We start from the raw sequence: 25,793 nt of genomic DNA, 5'->3' as shown, positions 1-25,793 counted from the left end.
AGCCACAACCGATAGTGAAATCGATTGTTGCTAAACTAATTTGTTGGTCACTTTGGTAGTTGGTAGCACTGAGAGTCGGCGTTTTTATTTGCAAATTTTCTTTTAGCATTTCCATTCTCAACCAAAAGTATACGGTTAGTTTACAAGTATAATAAAATATAATATTTGATAAAATCATGGAAGTCGATAAAAATGAAAGTGTTAATGGAGTAGAACTAACAGAAGCTGAAAATGAATTGTATGACAGACAAATTCGACTTTGGGGTTTAGAGTCACAGAAAAGGTTTTTATACAAGCAAGCTTAAAATAAATTTATAGTGACTAATTTTTAACAATTGCAGACTCCGCACAGCCAAAATATTAGTTGCTGGTTTGGGTGGAATTGGTGCAGAAGTGACAAAAAATATTATTCTTTCCGGTGTTCACTCTGTAAAGTTGCTAGATGAAAATATTGTTACAGAAGAGGATTTTTGCGCTCAGTTTTTAGCGCCGCGTGCTGCGATCGGCAAAAATCGTGCAGAAGCGTCAATTGAACGAGCGCGTTCTTTAAACCCAATGGTCGAGATATCAGCCGATATAGAATCGCTTTCCACCAAAGAAGCTGATTACTTCGCAAATTTCGATGTTGTAGTTGTGATCGGTGCATCCAACTCAGAATTATTACGTGTTAATAACATATGTCGTGAAAACAAAGTTAAGTTTTTTACTGGCGATGTTTGGGGAATGTTTGGCTATTGTTTTGCAGATCTGCAAGAACACAGCTTTGTTGAGTAATTGCAATTAATAATTACACTTTTTAAAAATTGTTTATAATTAAAATGTTCAATATTTTGCAGGGATGTGGCAAAGCATAAAGTCATTTCGAAACCAAACGAAAAAGTAAAAACTGAGTTAGTCACTGCCTCTATTCAGCGTACTTTGAATTTCCCATCATTCGGTGCAGTTGTGGATTTCGACATCAATTCACCGGCCTATCAAAAGAAGCTTAAACGTACTGGACCTGCTTTGATATTATTGCGCGTACTACAAGAATTTCGAGAAGCCTTCAATCGAGATCCTTGCTATAAAACTCGTGACGCCGATATTTCGGAATTGCAGCGTATTCGAAACGAAATAACAAGTGCGAGCTCTTTATCTGATGAATATTTTGAGAATGTGTTCGCACAAGTTTCACCTGCGGCGGCAGTAGTGGGTGGAGTTTTAGCTCAAGAGATTATCAAAGTAGTTTCTAAGAAAGAAGCACCTCATTGTAATGTATTTCTATTTGATCCAGACACATGTTGCGGATTTGTTGAAACAATTGGTTTAAACTAACATCTTATTTTCAATAAAATAATCCGAAATATACTGTAACCGATTTTATTTTTCTGTCGTGGTTATTTAAATTACGTTTTATTAAAAAATAATGTTGGGAAATTTGAGTTCTCTGCAAACTTAGTTTGCATTAGATAGGTGGTCATCGATTTCCGTGGGTGTTAAACGTCTGAAGCCCTTTTCGGTGCAGATTCCTACTTCTATATTATCTTTAGTCATTACGCCTTCAAATCCACCTTTTAAAGTTCTCATGGCATCGACTACTGCATCATCCAGTGATTGGGAAACAGAGTTATTTGATTGTAAGTTGAATCTATAGAATATTAAAACGTAATTGTTGTTATTTCAAAGCGAAAGAAGATGAAAATACCTTTTCTCCATATATGTTTTACAGCTTTGTGCATTTTTACCGAGGGCAGTAGCTTTCCACGCAAAAAACGCACCAGTTGGGTCACATTGGAATAGGTAGGGTTTTCCATTATTCCAACCACAAATCAGTAAAGATACTCCAAATGGCCTCACACCTCTAGATCAAAATATCATTTGAATATGAAATGTTGTTTAATATTACAGACTTCCTTACCCTGACTGTGTATATTCTTGCATCACATTAGCAACTTGTTGAACTAATTGTGATACAGGCATAGGCTCTTTGTAGACTAAAAAGTACTGTTGAGCCATTTTACGAGCTCTTTTAAGAAGTGGGCGATAATCTGGTACTAGCCCAGAGTACACCATGCCAATATGATCAGTGATTGGCTCAACACGATGAACGCTATGTTCTTCATATAAAGGCGACTTGTACTTATTTTCAGTAGCAATAACAACACCATCCGAAGCTAGAAATATGACATCTAGGTTTATATATTTGATTCTAAGTATATTATTGAACACTTACCAACTATTCCCACTGATGTAGCGCCAGCAGCTACAGCTGCCAAAGCATATTCTAATTGCACCAATTTACCAGACGGGCTGAAAACATTATAGGACATTCATTAGGTTATGTTTTTATATAAATTTAATAAATTATACCTAAAAGTAGTTAATGAGAAACTATAGCGTTCAGAAGCCATTTTCGCCAATTACTTTTAGTTATTTTATCTTTACAATCCTTGTACCGCAACAATACTATAAAATCCAAATGACACAGCAAAGCTAAATCGGAATGTCAAATTTTTAATTGTCATATTTATTGCAAAGATTGAGGGTGTTGCCGTATTTCTTTAAAAATTATAAACTATAAAGTTATGACAAAATTCAGAATAAAAATGGTGTGGAAGAATTCAACTATTACATAAAAAATAAAAATAAAATAATAATTTTAAAGTATTTACGAGTTTGTTGATATTTATAACAGTTTACATTGTAATTAAATGGATTAAAATATTTGTATCAACATTGATTATGCTTTCACTGAACGTTACCTAGGCAAGCGATTATTATACTTTTGCTACAGAGTATTATAGTTTTGTTCACCTAACGATTGTAAATATCACCTAAAACTAAGCGAGATAGATATAGGGATATATTATATATATATATAAATGATCAGTAAAGTTGAAATCCGGGAGACTGTCTGCCTGTCCGTCCGTCCGTGCAAGCTGTAACTTGAGTAAAAATGTATGAAACTTGGTGTGCAGGTTCCTCGGTACAAAATAAATTTCGAGTTCGTAGATGGGCATAATCGGACCACTGCCACGCCCACAAATCGCCATTAACCGAAAACATATAAAGTGCCACAACTAAGCACTAAATTAAGAAATAAAGCTGTAATTTGGCATAGGGGATGCGTGGCCACGCCCTCTAATATGTTTAATGTACATATGTATCTTCTATTATAAGAACTCCAACCGACAGTGTGAAAATGGATGAAATCGAAAGATAACCCCGCTCACTCGCCATATAACGGTACTGTTCAAAACTACTAAAAACGCAGTAAATCCATAATTAATTACTATAGAGACATACTATAAATTTTTACCTCCGAAAATTGAACAATGGGCACCGCTCACGTGAAATCTCATATCTCGGGATCCGACCAACCGATTTCGACTAAATTAAGTATGTATAATTTTTCTAACATTCCTATGTTATAGTGTGAAAATATACAATATCAGACAGCAACCACGCCCACTTTTCACATCACACAATTTAAAATGCACAAATTAAGAAGTAATTAATATAATGGAATAAAATTTTGCAGTAATAATTCCCTTTAAGTAGGGATCCTTTTGAACAAAAATTGTCCAAATCCAACCAAAACTATTCAAAATCCTAGGTACCGAATATGTGAACCGAAATATTGGTCAATGTGAGAGATATATAATTAAAATTCAGGGATAATTCTTCTCTGACAATGGTATGTCTGTATGCCAAAAATTGGTCGAATCGGGCCAATACTTCCCTGAGCCCCCATATACCTAATATAAAGATTTTCGAACTTCTAGGTGACTTTATACTGGATATATCAGCAAATATTTGAGTTATCTCAATGAAATTGGGAAAACGTGTTTTAATATTGATAGTGTATCTTTGTGCAAAATAGGATAAGTTTGAGCGAAAACTTGACCTAGCCCCATTATAACCATTACTAGGATTTCGATCGAACATCCGGCTGACTTTGCCCCATATGATTGGTGATTGTATGTGAGGTACCTTAAAGATAATAGTTAATGGATAATATCGGGTCGATACTAATCCAAATCTCATGTACTGCATATAAGAATTTCCGTTTTTCTAACAAATCTTATGCCGAATTTGTCGGTCAGTGTATGAGTAATATAGAGTATATTTGTATGTATATATAAACTTCTTCGATTCCGATCCTCTGGTTGACGTTTTACATCTTAAGGTATTGCCATGGCTTGATTTCTTGCAAGTTGCTACAGTATTAAATGTTCGATAACAAATTAAATGACCTTCCTTACTTGTCTAAAGATATAATCTTAATTTTTTGATTTCAGATGATCCAGCACCATGTTATGAGCGGTACCGCAATTCAATTTTTTCCGAAATACTTCCGATTAATTAAAGCTATTGCAGTTCAAGTGTCATAATATAATGCACCATTGGTTTTCCAAATAGATTTTAACTTTTCATCGGAAAAAATCATAAAAATGTGCCTTGTTTTCACGAATTAACTCTTATTTATTCTATCCCTTTCTTCAACCTGCTGCTGGAAAAAATAATTCGAGCTGCAGAACTTAATCGAGCAGGTACAATCTTTTATAACAGTGTACTATGCCGATGATATTGATATCATCGGCCTCAACACCCGCGCCGTTAGTTCTGCTTTCTCCAGACTGGACAAGAAGCAATTAAAATGGGTCGAGCAACGAGGGCAAGACGAAATATCGCCTGTCATCAAACAAACAGCCGTGGCACTCGCGACTTGGCTCTCTCGTCACTGGATAGTCATAACTTTGATGAGATAATTTCCTATCTTGGAACCAGGTGTTTCTTCGCCAACAGGTGAGGAATGAGTAGGCAATTGAGAAGCAAAGTCCTCTCTCGACGAACAAAAACCAAACTCTATAAGTCACTCATAATTCCCGCCCTGCTATATGGTGCAGAGGCCTGGACGATGACAACAACTGATGAGTCGACGTTGCGAGTTTTCGAGAGAAAAGTTCTGCGAAAGATTTATGGTCCTTTGCGCGTTGGCCACGGCGAATATCGCATTCGATGGAACGAATTAGCTCTACTACCGTTTAATTTCGACTGCGCCAGAACTTGAGCCTCTTTACTTGCTGATTCAGGAGTTCACAAAATTCAAGTATTTTAATTTATTAATTTACAGAAATCGCCTTACATTTAAAATAAAATGCTCAAATGCATGTATTGATCTAAATCATTTCACAATATCGCCAAATTATGCTTTTCGAACTACTTTTGTTGAGCCAATATTTCTAGTTTCAGCACCCTCATTAATGGACCTTGGTGTTGTAGAATCTGATTGCCTTTTGTTGAGCGAAACAGTACTAGCAACAACACGTAAATTTTTTGGTCTTTTACTTTGTACAATGGAAAGGCTGCAAACCTTTTTTTGCTGAACAAGCTTTGATCGCTTTAAAATAGAATATGGCGCACTTTTCGCTGGAGGTGGTGATAAATCCCCCTTAAAGGACTTGAAACCTCTAACAAATTTTTTCTTCACTTCTTTCGGTTTTTCTAGTGCTTCCTTTGGGATATCCATCGCCACTGATTGTGATGGATTTTTTAAAGCCAATATTGCTTCCTTGTTTTCCTTAATTCTTCGATATCCCTCCGGAGAGATACTTTTGAATTTCGTTTCTCTTATGGTCCATAAAGTTGCTGCGAGCTGGGCGATAACTGCAGTTGAATGCCTAACTTTCTCTTTTATTTGCTGCAAAGACTTTAGAGTGCAAACAATAATTAATTATACTTGCATGTATACATATTTACAAGTTCAATATATTAATATAATGTATCAATACCTTCTGATCTTTTTCAAATACTGTAAGCATGGTTACGACCAAAAATGCTAGGAAAATTAGTATGAAGGATGACAACAACATTGTGTCGAATGTGCCCACCGAGTCCAAGTGGTTGTCGAAAATGAAACGGAACAATTTTGAGAAACCATTACACATCTTTTGCGAATATGGGTAGGCGCAGGTGAATTCAGTCCAAAATTTTAGTACCGGATCTTTGTCGTCCATATTGCCTATTTCTTACTTGACGTAACAATTTGAAAAATTGCAAAAAAAAAAATATTTACTTTAATTGATTTCCTAAAAAATATGAAAAATAATTTTTTGTTGAACATTAAAATACAAGAGAGTTAGAAAAGTTTTATGCAGAAAAGTGTTTTTATACTCTCGCTATTAGAATTGGTGTGGTGAAGGAATTATGATTTAATTTCATTTCACAGTTTTTCAGAAGCCCTACCATACAAACCAGAATTTATCTGGGAACGATTAGTGAGTTTTAGAACTGCCTATTAGAATTTTACTGGATCTACCATGAGCCAACTCTATTTGGAATTTTTAGCGGCTGGATTTGAACATTCGACTGATGAAGTGGAAGTCCTGCATTTAAACACATCTAAAACTCTAAATATAAACTCTAAATATAAACAATAATTTGTTAATATCTATAATAGGCATATAATTTACACAACAGATCTGCAATTAACGGATTTCGATTATGCAAAATATAAGTTTGATTGCAATATAAATGGGATGGATCTTAAATATTGTAAAACTTATCGCGCATATGCTTATAAATATTTATTGGTAATAATATTAGGTTAATATTCTGAGAAAAATAGTTATCTCTACTTACAAAGTATGTGCAATGTATGGATATACTTATGAATGAAATAAACTATGTCTTAATACACACGATTAAATTTCTTAGAAAAGTAGTAATGCCCAGGCTAAACATATCTATATATGTACATACTTATCAACTAGATTGGTTTGGGATTCACCACTCTGCAGCTCATAATTCATGTGTGCAAAAAACTGTAAGCGTGATATTAAATGTCGGGAATGGTACTGTATGTAAATACACTTTATTATATATATATAATATAAAGTATTAAAAATGGTAATTGTAAATGAGCGCCATCAGCTATGTACATACATACATACTATGTACATATGTAATAGCCAATCGATAGTGTAGTGTGTTCGAAAACTGCTTGTGGCAGAGAATAAATTAGAACAAAGTATTTTTTCGCACAAAAATGTCACTACAGACTGAAAGTTATAGGAATTTTTTTATATAGAAGTACACATGGTCACCTTGATTCCATGGAACGTGGCATTGAGCTCGGGTTTCGAGTAAAATAAACAAACCGTGAATTATATTTTTGGCAAGACATAGATTTTTTATAAAGTTTATCGGCCGTTCGCAGCAGCTTAAAACTTTTAGTGTCCGCTAATATTAGAAGAAGCTTGGCCAAGTAGGTAAATATGCTTCAGTTAGTGTCCCTTCCGTGGTGACAAAGTAGTTGTTGTTGTTTTCTTTTGATAACATTTGCGTAATGTTGCCATTCAACGCTTCTATCGTCCGTAACTTGGGTATTTGCACAAATTGAATTTTTCCCGTAGAAACGAGTTCGCTGATTGATCTCTTATATGTTGTAGTAATTAAAAAATAAACTAATATGCAATTGAAATATTCGTGAACTAACTGAAAATTGGAGACTATTTATGTAAAATGACTTACACGAGCAGGATGAAATGACTGCATGCGCGTCTGAAAATGTGTAAAATCCCAACTACATTTCAATATGTTATATATTACGATATATGTATATACATACATATGTATAAGTAGGTATATATGAGCAATAAATACTAATACCATATATGACTTCATTATCGGTTTGTACATTTATTGTATATTTCATCATACAAGTACGATATTTCATGTGTTTGGAATAGATTTTGACCAACCAAGATGAAAAAACTCAATTTTTATATTCACAGTTACTAAAAAATCAAACTAATCGTGTTTAAGCTATGAAAACTATGATTTGCTTTACGAAGTTACTTACATTTAAAAGTATCAACCTAATATATAAATTGCAGTTAGTATTAAAATCACTTGAGCTGCATCTGTCTACCAGTTTGTTTTCACCAGCTGCTTAGGTCTGTACATAGTGCATTTGCGATTTTTACCAGGGATAAAGGGATGCCCAACTAATTCCAGTGTGAGAGCGCCTCAAAATTAGCGCTTTTTATAACATTATAACATTTTCCATTATTGCCAGGTCCTAATTTCCTGTAGGCATTTAAATTAAAACACTCAATTAAAAATTATTATGTAGAGGTCGTTTAATATATGGAACTTTTAATACTTAATAAAGGTATTTAAACAGATTAGTTCTCAATTAATAAATGTTTTTAATGATTTTCCACTGAAAATTAATGCAATGTTGCATCAATTAACACACGTTTTACCAAATACATTTACATTTCACATTTTCTTTAATTTTCATTGTTTTACATTTTTTATTACTTTTACAAACGGATAATAATTTTATATTTACCTACTTGCATCGTTTAACAACAAATGACAGTTGACAGAGTTCAAGAGGTTTTAACGCTTAGCAATTGATCTCTCACGTCCAATGAGAGATGAGTTGGGCATCTCTTTATCTATGCTTTTTACAATGGATAAAAATATCGAACTAAGAATTTGTTTAAAATTTTGTATTTCTAACCAAACTTTGGAAAACGCTTAAGGAGATTCAGTTAAAAAAAAAAAGCGCAAACCTACGAGTGGTACAAAGCCTTCAAAGATGGTCGAGAGATCGTTGAAGACATACCTCGTTCTGAACGACCTTCGACCTCTTCAACTAATGAAAATATTAAAATAGTGAAGGATACAAGTGTACAAGAGATGGCAAGGGAGCTCGATATCTCTGCCGAGTCCGTTCGAATGATTTTGGTTAGCCGTTCTTTTTTTTTTTTTTTTTTTTTAAAGTACCGTAAACACGTCTCTTCGGACATGCATGACAAGGAGAGCATTCTAACTGCCGATGAGACATGGGTTTATGAGTTTGACAAGCAAACAAGTCAACAATCATCGGAATCGAGGGAAAAAGAACGAGCCGAAACCAAAAAAAAAAACCACGTCTTTCAAAAATAAAGGTGATGCTAATAATTTTTTTTTTCAATATTCGTGATTAGATACATCATAAATTTGTTCTGGAGGGACAGACGGTCAATAAGGAGTTCTATTTGGCTGTAACGATCGGAATTGTGAAAAAACAATTCATGGATTTTACACGATGATAATGCACCATCACATCGAGCTACGATTGTGACCAAATTTAAAGCCAAAAACGCAATGAATACCATCCGCGGAAGAAGCTGAAAGCCTCCCCAAAAAGTGCTTATGAAAGTGCTTATGAAAAGTGTTTACGAGGACTGGAAAAATCGTTGGCATAAGTGTATTACATCTGGTGGGGATAATTTTGAAGGCGACAAAATAAATATTGATGAATAATTAAATATTTTGCGTGTTATTTACAACGTAGAAATCAGTTGAAATCAGAACAACAACAATGTTGTCACTACGGAAGGGCGGCACTAACTGAATCATTAACATTAGGTGTCGTTCCAGTATTCGACACAACCCAAGTAAAGTTCGTTATACGAAATACTCAACAAGGTAACGAAAAGAGGGAGCGCAATTTGACGTTTAACTTTTAAGAGAAGCTGAAAAAGCGCTAATAAAAAAAATTATTATGGATGGGAAAATTAAATGGAAATGCAATGCAAAATAAATATGCAGAATTTTAGAAACAATACTTCGGAATGGAACGAAATATGTAGAAATAATAATGAAAAACAAGCAAGGAAGGGCTAAGTTCGTCTGCAACCGAACATTTTATATTGCAACTAGCAAGAATCAAAGTCTGGGAAATAAATAAAGTTTTTACTCAAATTTATCTATTTTAGGCACAAAGATACACTGATACAATAAAACACGCTCTCTTATTTGCATTCGGATAAATCACACATTGGCGGATATGAACGGTACAAAGTCATCCCGAAGTTCGAAAATATTTATGTTAGGTATATGGTGGCTACGGGAAGGTTTGGTCTGGTTTTTGACATACACTCATACCATTATCAGAGAAGGATTATCTCTTATTTTCAGATATACATATATATCACAAATTGACCGACATTTTCGATCAAAAGTCAACTATAGGTACCGGGGTTCAAATATTCGGTACCTAGGGACTTGAACAGTTCTCATTGGATTTCAGCAATTTTTGGTCATAAGGTGGCACCTACCTAGGGGCTTGAACAGTTTTCATTGGATTTCAACAATTTTTGGTCATACGGTGGCACACACTAAAGACATTATTTGTGCAAAGCTTTATCCCGTTATATTAATTGCTTACTGATTTGTGTACTGGAAACTGAACGAATCAAGTGGAATTAAAAATTGTGTTTTATGGGAGTTGGGCGTGGTTGTTGTAAGAAGAATGCCACGTACTAAATTTTGTCGAAATCGGTTTGGCGGGTCTCGAGATATAGGATTTCACCAAAAAGTGGGCGGTGCCACTCCCATCGTCCAATTTTCACACTAGTTCCATTAAAGCTCACTCATACCGTAACGATGGTTAAACTTAATGTTTATGGCGTATTTAGTTATTGATTTATCGCGCTTCTAGTGGTTTTTAACAGTACCCCTATATAGGGAGTGAGCGCGGTTATGCTCCGATTTCATCTATGTATTTTCAGACTGTCGATAAAAGTTCCTATAAGAATTGTACTCAGGAAATTGGATTGCTGTAGCTTAAGTGGTTTAGAGGACGGGGCCACGCCCACTTTTTCAAAATTTTTAGTCCCACTGCGTTCCTATGTACCAAATTACTGCTTTATACCTTAATTTAGCGCTTAGTTATGGCACTTTATATGTTTTCGCTTAATGGCGATTTGTGGGCGTGACAGTGGTCCGAGTATGCCCATCTACGAACTCGAAATTTATTTTGTACTAAAGAACCCACGTACCCAGTTTCATTAAGATATCTTGATTTTTACAATTACAGCTTGCACGGACGAACGGACGGATGGACGGACAGACAGTCAACCGGATTTTAACTTTTCTCGTCATCCTGATCATTTATATACATATATGTATACGGATATAACCCTATATCTATCTCGCTTAGTTTTAGGTGATACGTACAATCGTTAGGTGAACAAAACTATAATACTCTGTAGCAACTGGTTGCAAGAGTATAACAATCAGCTCTTCAGAGCCGTTAAATGTCATATCAGCAGTTGAACAACCACCTTTTATTGTATATAATGTTGGAGTTAGTCTAAGCTATTCCTGATTCACACGGGTGTATGAACTTAAGGTATTTAACTTTTTCGACGGTCGACGTAAAGTTCGTTTCAATCAAATATTATTGATTTGGGCAACTTTTGGTAGTTTTATACTTTGTGTTCATATTTGCAGCTGTGCAATGAAATGATTGCATTTATTTTAGCATCAGCTGCATTTTTGTCAGCAAAGGGTATTATAAAAACGACATGAGATTTCTCTTCGGATGCAACGCACCCACCAAACCCTAACTGGTATCGAACAGGTTTACAAGTGTCTTTTTTGTCTTTGCTTGCACTTTACAACTCGACGGCCTTGAGAAAAATAGTCGTTTTTCTGTCCCTGTTCGCCCTATTTAAGTGTGCAAAGTGGTAAAAAGCGAAAAAGTACCAAAAACATTTGTTTCGTAAGCTTAAATATTGTAAATATGTATGTGTGTATGCCTATAACACCTATGCCAACGTAAGATTATGCTCGTATAAATGTAAGAATGAAATTTGCGGAAAATACTACTTCCGTATAAAATGTACTCAAGCTTTAACATGTTAATAGCTCATTTCCTGGCCACACTTATTCATGCCCAAATTATAATTATTTCAATCGTAAATTCGCACATAACCATTTATAAAGTGATTGTACGCATATATGTACATATATTTGGTATACATATACTTACGTATATTATATAACTCACGCTGTTTTAAAATTGCAATTACTTTTACTGCTATGAGACTAGTTAAGAATGTTAACCTTTTGAAGAAGTAAATTTGCGCCAATTCTTCTATTTGTTGGGGTTATTTTTGCAAATAAGCTGGAATTGCTATAAACGCATTGTGGTGGTGCTGTTTTGTTGCAATGGCAAAATTAGGTAAACGAAATGTATTCACTGAACACATTCATATGCCTACAAACCGGTAGTTTTCACTTTCAGTTTCTTTTCATGCCAAGGCAAGGAGTAGCCTTCCTAACCAGTTTCTTTGTCACATTTTTAACCTGTTTACATACGTTGTCTGGTGCGTGTATCCGTATATTCACTTAGTGAATCCCAGTAAGATATTTGTTAAGCATCCTTAAAGTTGTTTAAGGGGGTAGGACAGACTAGGATTTTCAAAAACTGGAGTTTTTTGATAATTTAGTCCCTAAGTTTAGAGTCCTGTAAACTTGTTATAAGCCTCGGGTGGTATGGATTTCAGTGCCTTTAGCGAGTTTTGATTTTTCGGTTTCGGCTTGTTTTCGGAATGCCATTCACTAAATTGATGGACAATTTCGACGTCTCTCTCCTCGACGAAGTTTTTCCAAAAGGTTCACGTCCAAACAAAATGTGTTGAGTCATGTTTTTGTTACATGCACTCTTAGTCTTTTTGTCGGTTTCAAAGCTATTCTACTTAGAAGGCATCAAAAAAAGTGCACCTACAAGGTTTCAATCAATTCAGGTTCGAGAAAGGCGAAAAAGAAATACAGGTTCGAAAGGGTTTTCACGTATTAGCTTAATGCGGTCACCCTTAGCTTACTACGAGAAATGTGCGAACATGAAATAATGGTAATCGGACCCCTTACCAAATCGCTTAACACATTTTTTATTTTTAATTTTTGGTTCAATCGACTCATGACCACTTTTCTAGGGGTTATAACATATTGGGATTTTTGAAGATAGAGAAAAATCTGTCAATAGTTAAGTGTTTTGCAAAAACATCCGAGCTATTTCTTTACAGCCGGAAAAATGATTTTCGTGCACAATTAAATACCTTCTCTTAAATTCGTTTTGTTGTTGTAGCAGTATATTATCTGCATTGGTAAGGAATTAAGTGTTGACGCCTTCTAATAGAAGGTTCAGAAGACGAGCTTTTTCAACAGTGTCGATCCATTAGACGGTGGGTGTTAGATGACTAAATTCTCTTCGTCAAAAGCGGACATACATCACGATTTTCACTCACTCAATACCTGTTGCAACTTAAATCCGTATACTGTCGCTGAGATAGATCCTTCAAAATATTGTTGCTTCATTTTTCAATAAAAAATTATCAAAGCAGTTTTTACCAACTGAAAACAAATCGCGCTACCGAAAAGCATTACTGCGGGGTTGAATTTGCCGATAATAACTATATAAGTATGTTTGTAAATAATTGCCTAAAACGACAATATCAATTGAATATTGATTTTTACAATATTTTTTTGACTAATTTATTTTTTTTAACAGGTTTTTAACACTATTTAATTAGTACTATTACGAGTATACTAATTAATATTGTTATTATCACAACGTTTCATTACATGTGCACACACATACGTTGTGTTTTAAGTTAAACAAGAAGAATTCTTCTCAAATAGCATACCAGTTTTGGAACAACGGTTAAGTAAATTTGTTCATGGGTAGGGTAAGAAGGTCGACATAATTCTCATGCTATTGAAATGTACACACGTTGACAAATGTCTGCAGCCTTTAATTAGTATTTATGACAGTCTAAATCGAGTCAAAGTATTTTCTTGCAAATCACTGCCCAAGTAAACACTTTAAGCACTGTAAAATTACTTGTAACTTACTGTTAGTGCTGCCTATGAGTATTTAGTTGACCCTATATACCGAAACGAATACCAATACATTTGGCGCAAAGCGTATTCGCCTCGAAAGATGCTTCTTTATTTGCCTATTCTTATTTTTCTTACCACAAATATTATTAACTACTTAAAACATGATCTGTATGTATGCGTGTGTATGTGCTTCGTTCGTCTATTTAGGCTCCTTTGCTGCGGAGATCATATAATTTCCTACCTATTCATGATATTCACTTCAGTTTGTGCTGTGACTTCAGGCGAAAACCACAACAAACGCTCCTATCGCAAGCGCAGAAAAGCTCGCAGTGTAACGATCGCTCGAATATTGGAAATACCACAAATACCTGTAGTCGTACATGAAATAAGCATTGTGCTTCCTCAAGTTTCCGAGTCGTCAATTGCATGCAATCGCAGTGAAGAGTAACTTTTCATTTACTTCTATTAGTCAGTCACTCAGTCAGTCGGTTAGTGGGTGAGTCGCAGCAGTGCCGCGAAAAGCCTAGTACGAGTATAACAGCAGCGATATTAGTATATGAATAGTCACGAACGCTCCTCCAAGGAACTGCATGGTATCTAAATTTGTTTGTTTATAAAAAAATTAATACAGATATGCTAATGATATAGAACTTCTCCGGACAGTTTGTGTGTGAAAACAGTGCAATTAAATGTGGTTTACAAAGTCATGATGTATTTTGTCACTAATAACACAGCCTTGAGCAGTTTAAGCGGGAATCAAATCGGCGCAAATATATTTAGCATGCATATGAAAATTAGGAAATTCCAAATTATTTTTAGTAAATGAAATTGAAAGTTGTAATGCTTTATACAAACACACTTTAAGTTACTTAATTATAAAGTTAATGTGAGAGAAAAGCGCTTAATTATTGCCTTAAAGTAGTGCCGAAGTAATAAAATGCAATGAATAATGAAATTTCCTTCAATGTTTCAAATGAATGAACTCAAGTTGTGTTAATAGTGTGCAGAAAAAATGGGAATATCAAAAAATATAAATTAGCGCCAATACTCACAAGCATAAAAACTTTGTCAAAAAAATATGAATTTGCAAAAAATGCCATTGAAACGAAATCGTGTCTACTAAATTGTGTTAGTACTAAGCTTAACTTTGGGTACTTTGTATTACTAAGTTTGTGTACTTGTTAAAAAGTGAATGTGAACGTCCGAATATAACAGATATTTATTTGTTTACTAATTTGCAGTACAATCATATGTACATATTGTATGTATGTATGTATATCAGTGTATATTCAAAGTAATGCCTCGGCTGCTTCATTGCATATGTATATTTACATATGTATTTATATATGAACGATTGGACACATTTTGAGCTTAGATTTAAATAGATACATTGTATTGTAAACGCCTTGAAGACTCAAAATTTTTTAATAGCATTAGATATGTATGTATATATGTAATTTATGCACACATTCTTATTGTTCAGTAATTATTACAAAAGCATTGCGAATTTGAGCTCGCATGTAATTTTACACCAATCTGCTCATCAATGGTGACCGCATTGATTGACTTTATTGAAAATGCGTTGAGGTTTCAGCAAATAATATATTTCGGTTATTTATCTTGAAGAACAAATTTTCAAGTATACATACATACATATATATATTCTGAAATTTAGAATTGCTGCAGGAAACTAGTCAGTGGTAGCTTTTTAAAAACGTCCCTATAACATAACTTCTCTTGTTTTAAAATTAAAGCGCATCTTAGGTGTAAAATTAGATCATTTTGTTAATATATAATTATAGAATAAGATATTTGTTGCGCAAAAATATTTTCCGTTATAAAAAATATTGGCATTTAATTCAAACCCTCGCTCACCAGTCAATCGATATTTTCTTGTTTCTTAATATAACGGTTGAAATAAACGATTTGGAACTGAAAACAAAATTTTTTCTTGTAACATTTTCTGGTAACATTTCGATTCCGGCACCCTTTTACAGTACATATGTAGATTTGTGTATCTGCAACAAGTTCACTCCAAATCTATCTAACTTTCAATATGCACTATATTTATATTCCCGCGCGCCCAACAAAAAAATCTATATAAAATTAAATATATTTCCAATTTTTGCCAAACCATGCAGTAAATATCATATATTCACATCAAAGTTCTCTAGCCGGCTTCAACGTAAGAAGTCACAGAGACTAAAAGATTGAGCAGGCATTTTAGCAATCGATAATAATGCTATTATTATAAATTCTATAGAACATCATTGTTTTTTCTCAAAAACATAGGGTTTCATAATTTACAGAATTTTTCATATATGTATGTTTACAAATATATAGATATATGTATGTATGTATATTTCTATAACAAAACAAATATGTATGTATTTATAAAATTGAAAAGAAAAATGTGCTGCTTTCAATATGCGCTAGTTTCCTCATATTTACACGAACAGATTGCTACCGTAGTACACAAACGCTTTTAATTAGGTATTAAAACATACATACGCACTCATACGTATACATATGCACATGCCAAAGCTTAACGCAAGACAAAAGTAACGACTCTCGTTCTCGTGTCAAACTGCCGCACACAAGGTATGCTTAAATCCATTGTACTTATGTACATACATATTTGTAGGTATTATATATGTATATGTAGGTTGGGGTGTATGCATGCATTTGAAAAAATATTGCGTGCAAGGTAGGAAAAGTGCTAATTTGTTACACCAACAGCCTTAGCTGTGAATATTACGCGTATTCGCTTACTTGAATATTTCAAATTTGAACACTTCTTGTAAATAAATAAACATATGCATATGTGGGTGAATATTTAGGCAGCGGAGCTATTAAGAGCCACAGCATAAAACATTTATCGTCATACAATAAAACAATAAATATTTTTAATTTTTTTATGATATTTTTGCAGCATTTTGCGCATAATCTTGTAATAACACAACTATCGACGTACGTCTATGTAGATTTAAAAATATATGAACATATGTACGTATGTTGCCGACAAAAATTTAAAATATTGAACTAAAAATAATTATAATTTAGTCATATTTAACAATATTTCTTTGGTAAAATATTTTTGCAAAGTTCAAGCCTCTAATAATCTACATAACTTCAAGTTAGTAAGAAATGTACTTAAACTTCCTGCCAAAACAACCCTTCCGAGAAAGCAAAAAAGCTGAGAAAACGAACACCAATTAAAAAGTACAAGCTTATTGCTAGATATATTATAATTAGGATAATTTAATTTTGATCGATGCACATGCATCTAGCATATATTGGCACATACCTACGTACATATGTACATATATCGCAAATTGTAATGGATTTCGCAGCTAACGAGAGATTAGTTGATTGCGATAAGAGGAGCACAAATGTGTTTGAAACTGAAAGTGTAGTGATTTATTAGCAGGCAGGGACTTTTAATGGTGTTTGTGAAGGGTGTTCCAAAATGAACGCAAGATTAGAATTAAATACAGCGTGTCCAAAAATTAACGCAAGAGTTGAATTGCCGCCATTTATGTAGTTAAGTGTTGGCAACCGTAAAAAAAATCCGTGACAGTTTAGGCTTAGTAAAAATGGAGCGTTAAACGATAGAGCAACGTGTCTTCATTATTGAACAATATTTGAAAAATAATGAAAGCTTGCGACCGCAGTTCGAAAATTTCATACAAAATATGGTCGAAATAGTGTTTTAACTTCGTCAACTGGGAAAATCGATTGAAATGACGGCAAATCTAAATCTTGCGTTAATTTTGGTTCGCTTTTTAAATCGAGTATGTCGCTTAAGTTTTTTGTTCATGATATATGCATAAATGTATTTTATATACATACATATGTAAACGTGTGATTTTTGTTATTTTATTAAAGTCGGCTTTATTTTAGTGAAGAAACTTTCTAAAAAAAATTGTATGACCACTTATAATTATAATAATTATTATAAATCGGAATAAAACTGTGGTGTCTGTAATATATTCTCGTCCAGAAGACAGTTGGTTCTATGTAATATGTATCCGAATAACGATTGTAAACTCGACAGCATGTTTCGAAATATTTGTGGAATGTTCAATGCCGATATGTCAATAACTACATTATACATATACATTTGTATATATTATGGTATATTTTATAATTTTACATCATTCATTAGTTTTCGGTTATGTAACAATAGAGAAAAGTCTCCAAAAATTTCAAAAAAAAAAAATAATTTTCCTGTTTCATAAATATGCGGACATAACTTAAAGAGTTTATAACTACTTAAAGTTGTTTAACTAGCAGCAAAGACAAAAAACGGTATTTACCAACTATTGACATACGCTATACAAGATATGTAGGTGCAAAAATGCAAACGCCACATACACACGCGCACGATGTATAACAAATGCATACAATGTTGTTGACTAAAACAGTCACAACTCAACAAATATTGACTCTGTTTAGACTTGGTTAATGCGTAGTGGGCAACGTCAATGAAAATTAGGGTGCATTTACCATATGTACATGAAAGTCTGCCACTAAGTATCGTCGTTACATCAATCGCCTACCACTAAAGTAAACTTTATGCTAATAAATTTTTTTTTATTTTGTTGCTTTTTTCGTTGTATTTGAAATTAAGCTTATACCTGTTTCAATTTTCATGCAGAAACTCATATTTCCACATAATGGAACTCCTTACTACAGTGGAACAAAGTGAAAAATCTCAAATAGCCCAATGGTATGCTGGCAAAAGCATACTTATAACCGGCGCCACGGGTTTTATGGGCAAGGTGTTGGTGGAGAAATTGTTGCGCAGCTGTCCGGATGTAAAAAAGATCTATCTGCTCATAAGATCCAAGAAAGGTGTCGATCCATTGATACGCAAGGACCAGTTTTTCAAATGTGTGGTAAGTTTTCAAGTAAAGAAGAGGATTCTAAACGAATCGGAGTTTGAAAAATATTTTTACAAGTTGCTATTGAGAATCAATGAACAAATTCGAATTTGCAGCGAAAATTGTTTATCAGAAGTGTTAGAAGGAAGGTATATTTGGCATATCGGTCAGGCTTAATAGTTTGCGTCTATGAGAGGATGGCACTATAATTAAATGCATATATAACTACAAAATATATGCACCCTAACCTTCAAAAGTTGTTGACGAATCTGTTCTTGAATTGACGCGAGTATTTGAATTTTGAAAAAAATAGACATACGAGTATTTAGTGTTTTAATTAAATACTATGAATGCTGCTGATACCAAAAAGTGGCTTGGTGAGTGTTATCAGGAATCATCGAGTGATAAGCAACCATTCCTAATAGGTTTGCGGATTTCGTATAGGCAACAATAATGCACTAGTAAACATCCAAAAGAGGCGTGCGGGAACATAAAAACGGCATAGAATGATATTTAATTCTCATAATTTGTACTTTTTCTGGACAAATGTTTCGAACGCATCTATAAACAATTATTGGTTAGCATTTTAAGTTATCACAGTTAAGTTCCAAAACTATTGTAAATCACTATGTAAGTACGCACATTATTATCTTAAAATACGAATCAGGTACATATTCATATATATAATAATTTGTACAATATTTACCAATTATTATTTCAATTAAGTCATGGCCCTCAGATTGCATTAGACAAACTTAAATTGTTTGTTTGCTAAATATAATAACGCTTTTGAAGATATTTTGCCTTTTGAAAATCAATACGCACATACATTGTACATTTGTATGTATGTGCCTCGATATTTCCACACTTAGATGATGCGGTTAAATTTTCAATGGGCAACATTGTTCTTACACATACATACATGTGTAAAATTTCAAAGTCATCATGTGGTACAAGCAGTTTTTTTTAATAATGTGAGTAGTAAACGGTAATTGAATTTTTTTCGTACCTTAAAGGTTTGGGAGGTATTGGTACAGAACTTTGACAAAACCCCTGGGATATATTCTGACAACATGATCATATTTTCTGAAATCGAAGTGAATTTTGAATGCTTGTCAATTGACAAGTGGTCTGTTGGTGTCATTTTCGAAAAATGCAAATTTTAAAATGACAGAAAATCGCACTTCTTCCAATAGAATGGTATACATATAATTCATTCTATATATGTATGTATATATAGGTATGTAAGTTTTTTTTCAAGGATTGGAAATACTAGGTTGAAATTCGTGAGTATATCTTCTGTGTCTGTTGCTAAGCAAACTCTCTGGTTTAACTTTATTTCAGATTTTCAATAAGATTTTAAAAGAAAATCCTGAAATTGTGAATAAAATTCAAGTGATCAAAGGTGATGTGTTGGAAAAAAATCTTGGTTTGAGCGCAAATGACACAAACGTATTAGTATCAAATGTTGAAGTGATATTCCATTGTGCTGCTAACGTGAGGTTTGATCAACCCCTGCGACCTATGGTTCAAATGAACGTTGTGGGTACATTGAAATTGCTGCAGTTGGCTGAAAAAATGGCCAATCTTCAAGTAATCATACACGTGTCAACTTCATATTGTCAATGCAACGAAAGCGTTTTGGAAGAGCGCGCCTATCCAGCACCACAAAATCCTTTCGATGTAATAAAAATGGTGGAAGAAATGAGCGATGATGCGTTGCAGGAAATAACACCAAGGTAAAAATACACATAACCATTAAAATTACTTTTAAACCATAACAAAAGTATTAAAAATTTGTTTTTAATTTTAGACTGTTGAATGGACTACCCAACACATATGCCTATAGCAAAGCGCTTACTGAAGATCTGATTTGTAGATATGGTAAAAATTTGCCTATCATTATTACCCGACCATCAATTGGTAAGATCTTTGCAATCTTCTTTAAAGTTGTTCGATCAGATACCCGTATCAATGTTAGTGTGACTCTAAACAATAACTTTTATGAGGCCAATTAATTTCACGTATTTTATATTTATTTTATTCAGTTACTGCAGCAATTAAGGAACCCCTGCCTGGTTGGATAGAAGGTGTTAATGGGCCTACCGGCCTTATGATTGGCGCAGCACGTGGCGTAATTCGTTCAATGCATTGCAACCCTGACTATTCATCAACAGTTATACCGGTAGATACAGCCATTAATGGAATGATAATTGCGGGATACAATCGTAGCAATTCAAAAAAACAAGGAAATGTGGAGTTTTGTAATCTTTGCATATCAAAGAAAGCTCTCTTTTCTTGGGGTGAAAGTATTGAGACTGGCAAGCGATTTTTCTATGACTTTCCACTAAGCTATGCACTGTGGTATCCAGATGGCTCAATCAAAAAGAATTATTACCATCATTTATTTTGTGTGATTTTCTTTCACTACTTTCCGGCATACCTCATTGATTTCCTCTTATTACTTTTTGGACGAAAGCGATTGTAAGTCAATTAGTTTTCTATATATTGTATACATAGATCTTTTAATTATTTTTCTGTCCACCTCTTGCAGTATGGTGCATGTTCAAAACAAAATTTCAACGGGACTGAAATTATTGCAGTACTACACGACTAAAGACTGGGACTTTAGAAATGAGAAATTCCAATGTTTAAGCGATAACCTAAATCAATTAGATCAGAAAATTTTCGACGCCTCTGCTAGTCAAGTTAACTGGGAGCAATACATACGTGGCTATATAATTGGCATGCGTACATATATACTTGGGGAGAATGAAGATACAATTCCACAGGCAAAGAAAGTTCTACGTCGTTTATATATTTTGGATCGTTTAACAAAATATACCATTTGTATATTAGTTTTTTGGTTTTTGTGGGCCCATCTTGAAAACTTTGTGGAACGAAGTGATGCTATAATACGTTCATCTTTACATATAATTTATAAAGATACTAATAAAACTCTTCATATATAGTACAATTTATGATTTTTAAAAAATATAACATGTTAATATTTTGTATTGTTTAAGTATATTATTTTTATTCTATTAACATAAGCCTATAAACAAATAACAAATTTAAGTAGGCGCTCATTTATTATAATAAAAACTATAATTCTGATCAAATAAATAGGTATTTGCGTAAATGCTAGAAGAGTTACGAGTACACTATTTCACTAATGCGTATTTATTTGGCAGTTTTTCTCCCCAAGAAGCTGCTCATTTGTCGCATTTGTCTATATAGCATGTATCGGATCGGAATCAAGTGTTTGTAAGGATGCAAAAACATTTTCATTTGATGAGATATTTTCACGAAATTTAACATGAGTTATTGTCTAAGGCAATAATCTGCAAAGAAATTGTTCATATCGAATATTATAGCATATAGCTACTACCGTTTTTGTTACCAGCAATTGACGCGAACTGAAAGTTAAGACAAACGTAAGTGAACAATTACCCAAGTTAATTAGCTTAAAATTTAGTGAAGGCACCTTGTGACCTCCAAATCCAATTAATTCTGGCCAAGCACGGTGTCTGCTTTTTTATAGAACCAGCTTGTATCCATCTTCCAGTGAGGTCACCTTCTGTCTTTTAAATCACGTCACATCGCGGCGTAAGAATCACCTAGGCACTGACTAGGCCCGGTGCCTACTTTATTTATATAAAGACAGCTGGCAGCCAACCTTTTGTGAGGTCATCTTGTCAAGTGTCTGCTTTTTTATAGAACCAGCTGGCAGCCAGCTTCCAGTGAGGTCACCTCCTGACTTTTAAATCACGTCACATCGCGACGTAAGAATCACCTAGGCACTGGCTAGGCATGGTGCCTGCTGTACTTATGTATATAAAGACAACTGGCAGCAAAATTTTCGTGAGGTCATTATATAAGTCAACGGTCAAGCTCAGTTTGTTTATTATGGCCTATATCTGCCATACAAATTGACCGATCCAAATCACGGTACAGATTATTGTCAAAGGCAAAGCCACAATCTACGAACATATTGTTCAGATCGAACTACTATTGCATATATGTACATACTTATGTAGCTGGCAAAAAATATTAAAATATTAAATTTTTATATGTATTATGGCACTCACTCACTATGATTCAAAAAACAAAAATGGGGCTTCCCTCTCAACGGTAGCTTTAAAAAACCATAATAACGGGCATAATCTTCCGGAGTTAAACGAAGAAGGGAATGCACAAATCGTCTTGTTAACAAAACCAGTGAATGTAATTAGTGGAAGTTTAACAAAGTTTAGGATGTCTACTTTCTTTTTTATTCATTTGCTTGATGTACTTTTGATTATAAACAAAACATTAGCTGTTCGCACTATGTACTCAATTTGAGTTTGAATATTATAATTAACAACTGCCAGAACTTTTATCGCTTCAACCAAAGTAATAATATTGTATCATCTCTAATCAACGCCGTTTTAATTTTCTCTTCGGCGGCGATATTTAAAATATCAGCTGTTTACAGAATGACAGACTGATAATTCTAACTACGAAAAGAACGAGGAGTTTAAAAGTACGTGTAAAACCTTGATCCTGCTGGATATATTTTATGATTAACAAGAGAGGTAGAGAGGCAACAATCTTCATACAGATTTGTTGCTTCTCCCATTTGTTATAATCAAAAGCTGGCTGTGTTACAAAATATGCTAAATGAAAAACGTGACGTATGTTTATGTGACAAAGTAAAGCATAAGGAGAGAAGTCGCCAAAGGAATAGTTCTGACCGTAAGATAGCTTATTATCATAGTTATGTAATTTAATAGTTTTATCTTAATAATCTAGGGATATACGAGACATAACTCATTCGATCATGTATAGTGCATAGAAGTGTTAACTTATTCATTAAAGCAGTGTGTGTGAGCAAAAATAGAATTCAAAATCGAAAAGGTTCATACAATCCTACAGCCAATAGTATCTCCAGCAGTTTAACTGTCATCAAATGTTGAATATAAGTTGACACCATAATCGACGAGTGCTACATATCAACCATAATACAAACTAAATATTTGGATAAAATTGTTATTTGCATGCAAAGTACATCATGAACAACGGATCAAAATTGCGGGATGTCAGTAGCGAGGCTTTAACAACAACCCCTCACATATACACCAAGTCGATATTAACCGCTTTCGACTGGAAAGAGTTTGCATGTGGGTGTGGGGCAGCCTTTATAAATATAGGCGTCACCTATCCAATATATAAAATGATTTTTCGCCAAATGCTCCATGGTGTGCCAATAACATCAGCTTTCGGCCAGTTGCGGCACGAAGGCTTAGGATTTCTCTATCGTGGTATATTCCCGCCAATGGCACAAAAAACAATATCTTTGTCAATTATGTTTGGTGTGTTTGATGGTTCACGCAGATATTTAATTGACAACTTTAATATTAACGCATACACGGTTAAAATAATAGCTGGTATTACATCAGGCACAGTTGAGGCTGTACTACTTCCTTTCGAAAGGATACAAACATTGTTGGCACATTCAAAATACCATGCATATTTCGCTAATACCCCGCGAGCGTTCAAGTAAGTTGCAGAAACATGTTATCATTTTGCCATTAATTGTATATGTACTTAAACTCGTTTTAGTTATGTACTAGTACATCACGGATTTTTAGAGCTATATAGAGGTATTGTGCCAGTGCTGTGGCGAAATGGACCATCAAATGCCATGTTCTTTATGCTTCGGGAGGAAGTTTCATTATTTCTACCAGAGACTGTAAGAATTTGTAAAATATTTACACACTAGCTTATAATTAAATCATAATTGTTATTATTTTTTCAGACGTCGAAAACAAGCAAAGCAGCACAGGAATTTGTTGCGGGTGCAATTATCGGAGCGTCAATTAGCACACTTTTTTATCCGCTAAATGTTATAAAAGTTGCTATGCAAAGTGAGATGGGTCAAAAATCGGAAACAATGTGGACGATATGCAAACGAATCTATTTTGAGCGAGGAAATCGTATAAAATATTTCTACAGAGGATGTGGTTTTAACTCTTTTCGTTCCTTTATTAGTTGGGGAATTATGAACACCGCTTACGAAAACTTAAAGAAAATTATTTCATAAAAATGTTAATGGCGCTGAATTCATTTCGGCAACCGATTATAGCGCACATGGAATGTCCGTTTTGTGACAGTGTTGCAGAGGACTGAATCGAGCCGAACTATGCCTGATACATGGTACGTTCATGTACATTCAGGCGGTGCAGTATCGTACTGAAACCAAGCTAGAAATTTTGTTAGATTTTGTATATAGCAAATAAGAATTTGTGTTTTGAAATGTGTTACTAGCTAAATTTCTTTTGTAAATTTAAGTAAAATTAAATTTTATTTAAATACTTTTTTTTTAAAACTGCCCTTAGAACTTCTCATTCTATATACATTGTAACATAGTTTACGTACATTAAAAATTTGAAGCTAGATGTTTAGTTCTATTAGTGAAATGGATATGTAAGTATAGGAGAATGTGTAGAGAGTAGTAAAAACACCAAACTAAGGTTTCGTTTATTATAACTAAATACATTGCGCATTTAGTCATTCATTTAGCAAACTTTTAAGCAGTAAGAATGTGGTTTTGTAAAATACTATTATTAGCTTACATGCAACTAGTCCCTATTAAGTAAGCATACGTATTTATATAGTATTCATAATACATACTCACTTGCTATGAATATTTCAAGAGGTCAATGTATTGTAATTAATTATGACGTATAAAGTAATTCTCTTGTATGTCAATTGCAAATTCATGTTACGTTAAAAACGATTATAAATTTTTAATATGGAATAAAATTACATGTCTTTAGAAGCATTACTGCTGTTATTGCCATTATCAAATACATTTACATACATAAATGTTTCTGTTAATAATAAGTTCAAAGAGCGCGTTGACCGCCATTACTTGGGTGACAATAAATTTCATTCTACTTGCGTCTGCGTATGATATAAGAATGTTGGGACTACTTACGTCCGATTATTTTTGTATATTTCGTAATAGTGCTTTAAAATATCTAGTCATTTGCCCTTTGTATCAACATATACACACGTATGCATATTTACCTGTACATACACATTATATAGCACTGTTCTTACATACATACCTACATACATATGCTGTATTAAAAAATTACAAAAATAAATTAATGACAGTAAAACCATTAACTACTGCAAAATAGCCAGAAAATGTTGGTTTTACTTATGTATATGGGAACTCATATAAAA

The 25,793-nt window shown here is 33.7% G+C and overlaps 5 protein-coding genes across 7 annotated transcripts; 3 read left to right on the top strand and 2 right to left on the bottom strand.

The window, feature by feature from the left end:
• Nucleotides 1-73: 73 nt before the first annotated feature.
• On the top strand, nucleotides 74-1,353 carry LOC126756868 (SUMO-activating enzyme subunit 1). Its single transcript, XM_050470368.1, has 3 exons — nucleotides 74-283; nucleotides 342-770; nucleotides 837-1,353. Exons 1-3 carry the CDS (start codon nucleotides 177-179, stop codon nucleotides 1,312-1,314), a joined length of 1,014 nt encoding a protein of 337 aa, XP_050326325.1. The 5' UTR covers nucleotides 74-176; the 3' UTR covers nucleotides 1,315-1,353.
• On the bottom strand, nucleotides 1,344-2,479 carry LOC126757212 (proteasome subunit alpha type-2). Its single transcript, XM_050470971.1, has 5 exons — nucleotides 2,350-2,479; nucleotides 2,213-2,289; nucleotides 1,898-2,153; nucleotides 1,685-1,840; nucleotides 1,344-1,627 (listed from the first exon to the last, which is right to left on the bottom strand). The coding sequence occupies exons 1-5, from the start codon at nucleotides 2,388-2,390 to the stop codon at nucleotides 1,435-1,437; spliced, it is 723 nt and encodes a 240-aa protein (XP_050326928.1). The 5' UTR covers nucleotides 2,391-2,479; the 3' UTR covers nucleotides 1,344-1,434.
• Nucleotides 2,480-5,126: 2,647 nt separating this feature from the next.
• LOC126757146 (uncharacterized) lies at nucleotides 5,127-6,111 on the bottom strand. Its single transcript, XM_050470850.1, has 2 exons — nucleotides 5,775-6,111; nucleotides 5,127-5,692 (listed from the first exon to the last, which is right to left on the bottom strand). Exons 1-2 carry the CDS (start codon nucleotides 5,997-5,999, stop codon nucleotides 5,189-5,191), a joined length of 729 nt encoding a protein of 242 aa, XP_050326807.1. The 5' UTR covers nucleotides 6,000-6,111; the 3' UTR covers nucleotides 5,127-5,188.
• Nucleotides 6,112-13,923: 7,812 nt separating this feature from the next.
• LOC126755718 (putative fatty acyl-CoA reductase CG5065) lies at nucleotides 13,924-21,724 on the top strand. Of its 3 annotated transcripts, none has more exons than XM_050468572.1 (6): nucleotides 13,924-14,167; nucleotides 18,332-18,572; nucleotides 19,902-20,296; nucleotides 20,371-20,480; nucleotides 20,606-21,041; nucleotides 21,112-21,724. In XM_050468572.1, the coding sequence occupies exons 2-6, from the start codon at nucleotides 18,351-18,353 to the stop codon at nucleotides 21,527-21,529; spliced, it is 1,581 nt and encodes a 526-aa protein (XP_050324529.1). In that variant the 5' UTR covers nucleotides 13,924-14,167; nucleotides 18,332-18,350; the 3' UTR covers nucleotides 21,530-21,724. The 3 variants fall into 3 exon arrangements, with proteins under 3 accessions (XP_050324529.1, XP_050324440.1, XP_050324478.1); XM_050468483.1 differs by having other exon boundaries at nucleotides 13,924-14,264; XM_050468521.1 differs by having other exon boundaries at nucleotides 13,924-14,264; nucleotides 18,305-18,572.
• Nucleotides 21,725-23,039: 1,315 nt separating this feature from the next.
• On the top strand, nucleotides 23,040-25,755 carry LOC126757081 (mitochondrial nicotinamide adenine dinucleotide transporter SLC25A51). Its single transcript, XM_050470720.1, has 4 exons — nucleotides 23,040-23,294; nucleotides 23,352-24,098; nucleotides 24,162-24,291; nucleotides 24,358-25,755. The coding sequence occupies exons 2-4, from the start codon at nucleotides 23,611-23,613 to the stop codon at nucleotides 24,640-24,642; spliced, it is 903 nt and encodes a 300-aa protein (XP_050326677.1). The 5' UTR covers nucleotides 23,040-23,294; nucleotides 23,352-23,610; the 3' UTR covers nucleotides 24,643-25,755.
• The last annotated feature ends 38 nt before the right edge of the window (nucleotides 25,756-25,793 follow it).

The sequence above is a fragment of the Bactrocera neohumeralis genome, chromosome 2 (genome assembly GCF_024586455.1).
Source record: "Bactrocera neohumeralis isolate Rockhampton chromosome 2, APGP_CSIRO_Bneo_wtdbg2-racon-allhic-juicebox.fasta_v2, whole genome shotgun sequence".
In the NCBI taxonomy this organism is placed as follows: domain Eukaryota; kingdom Metazoa; phylum Arthropoda; class Insecta; order Diptera; family Tephritidae; genus Bactrocera; species Bactrocera neohumeralis.
This window is presented reverse-complemented; position numbering and strand designations above follow the sequence as displayed.

Bases quoted from the DNA above. Each gene is read 5' to 3' on its own strand.
- LOC126756868 (XM_050470368.1), top strand. From the start codon at position 177: ATGGAAGTCGATAAAAATGAAAGTGTTAATGGAGTAGAACTAACAGAA. The intron at 284-341 runs GTTTTTATACAA...TAACAATTGCAG, and splicing joins GGTTTAGAGTCACAGAAAAG to ACTCCGCACAGCCAAAATAT. The intron at 771-836 runs GTAATTGCAATT...AATATTTTGCAG, and splicing joins CAAGAACACAGCTTTGTTGA to GGATGTGGCAAAGCATAAAG.
- LOC126757212 (XM_050470971.1), bottom strand. From the start codon at position 2,390: ATGGCTTCTGAACGCTATAGTTTCTCATTAACTACTTTTAG. The intron at 2,290-2,349 runs GTATAATTTATT...TAATGTTTTCAG, and splicing joins TTCTCATTAACTACTTTTAG to CCCGTCTGGTAAATTGGTGC. The intron at 2,154-2,212 runs GTAAGTGTTCAA...TCATATTTCTAG, and splicing joins TACATCAGTGGGAATAGTTG to CTTCGGATGGTGTTGTTATT.
- LOC126757146 (XM_050470850.1), bottom strand. From the start codon at position 5,999: ATGGACGACAAAGATCCGGTACTAAAATTTTGGACTGAATTCACCTGC. The intron at 5,693-5,774 runs GTATTGATACAT...TGCACTCTAAAG, and splicing joins TATTTGAAAAAGATCAGAAG to TCTTTGCAGCAAATAAAAGA.
- LOC126755718 (XM_050468572.1), top strand. From the start codon at position 18,351: ATGGAACTCCTTACTACAGTGGAACAAAGTGAAAAATCTCAAATAGCC. The intron at 18,573-19,901 runs GTAAGTTTTCAA...ACTTTATTTCAG, and splicing joins ACCAGTTTTTCAAATGTGTG to ATTTTCAATAAGATTTTAAA. The intron at 21,042-21,111 runs GTAAGTCAATTA...CACCTCTTGCAG, and splicing joins CTTTTTGGACGAAAGCGATT to TATGGTGCATGTTCAAAACA.
- LOC126757081 (XM_050470720.1), top strand. From the start codon at position 23,611: ATGAACAACGGATCAAAATTGCGGGATGTCAGTAGCGAGGCTTTAACA. The intron at 24,099-24,161 runs GTAAGTTGCAGA...AACTCGTTTTAG, and splicing joins AATACCCCGCGAGCGTTCAA to TTATGTACTAGTACATCACG. The intron at 24,292-24,357 runs GTAAGAATTTGT...TTATTTTTTCAG, and splicing joins CATTATTTCTACCAGAGACT to ACGTCGAAAACAAGCAAAGC.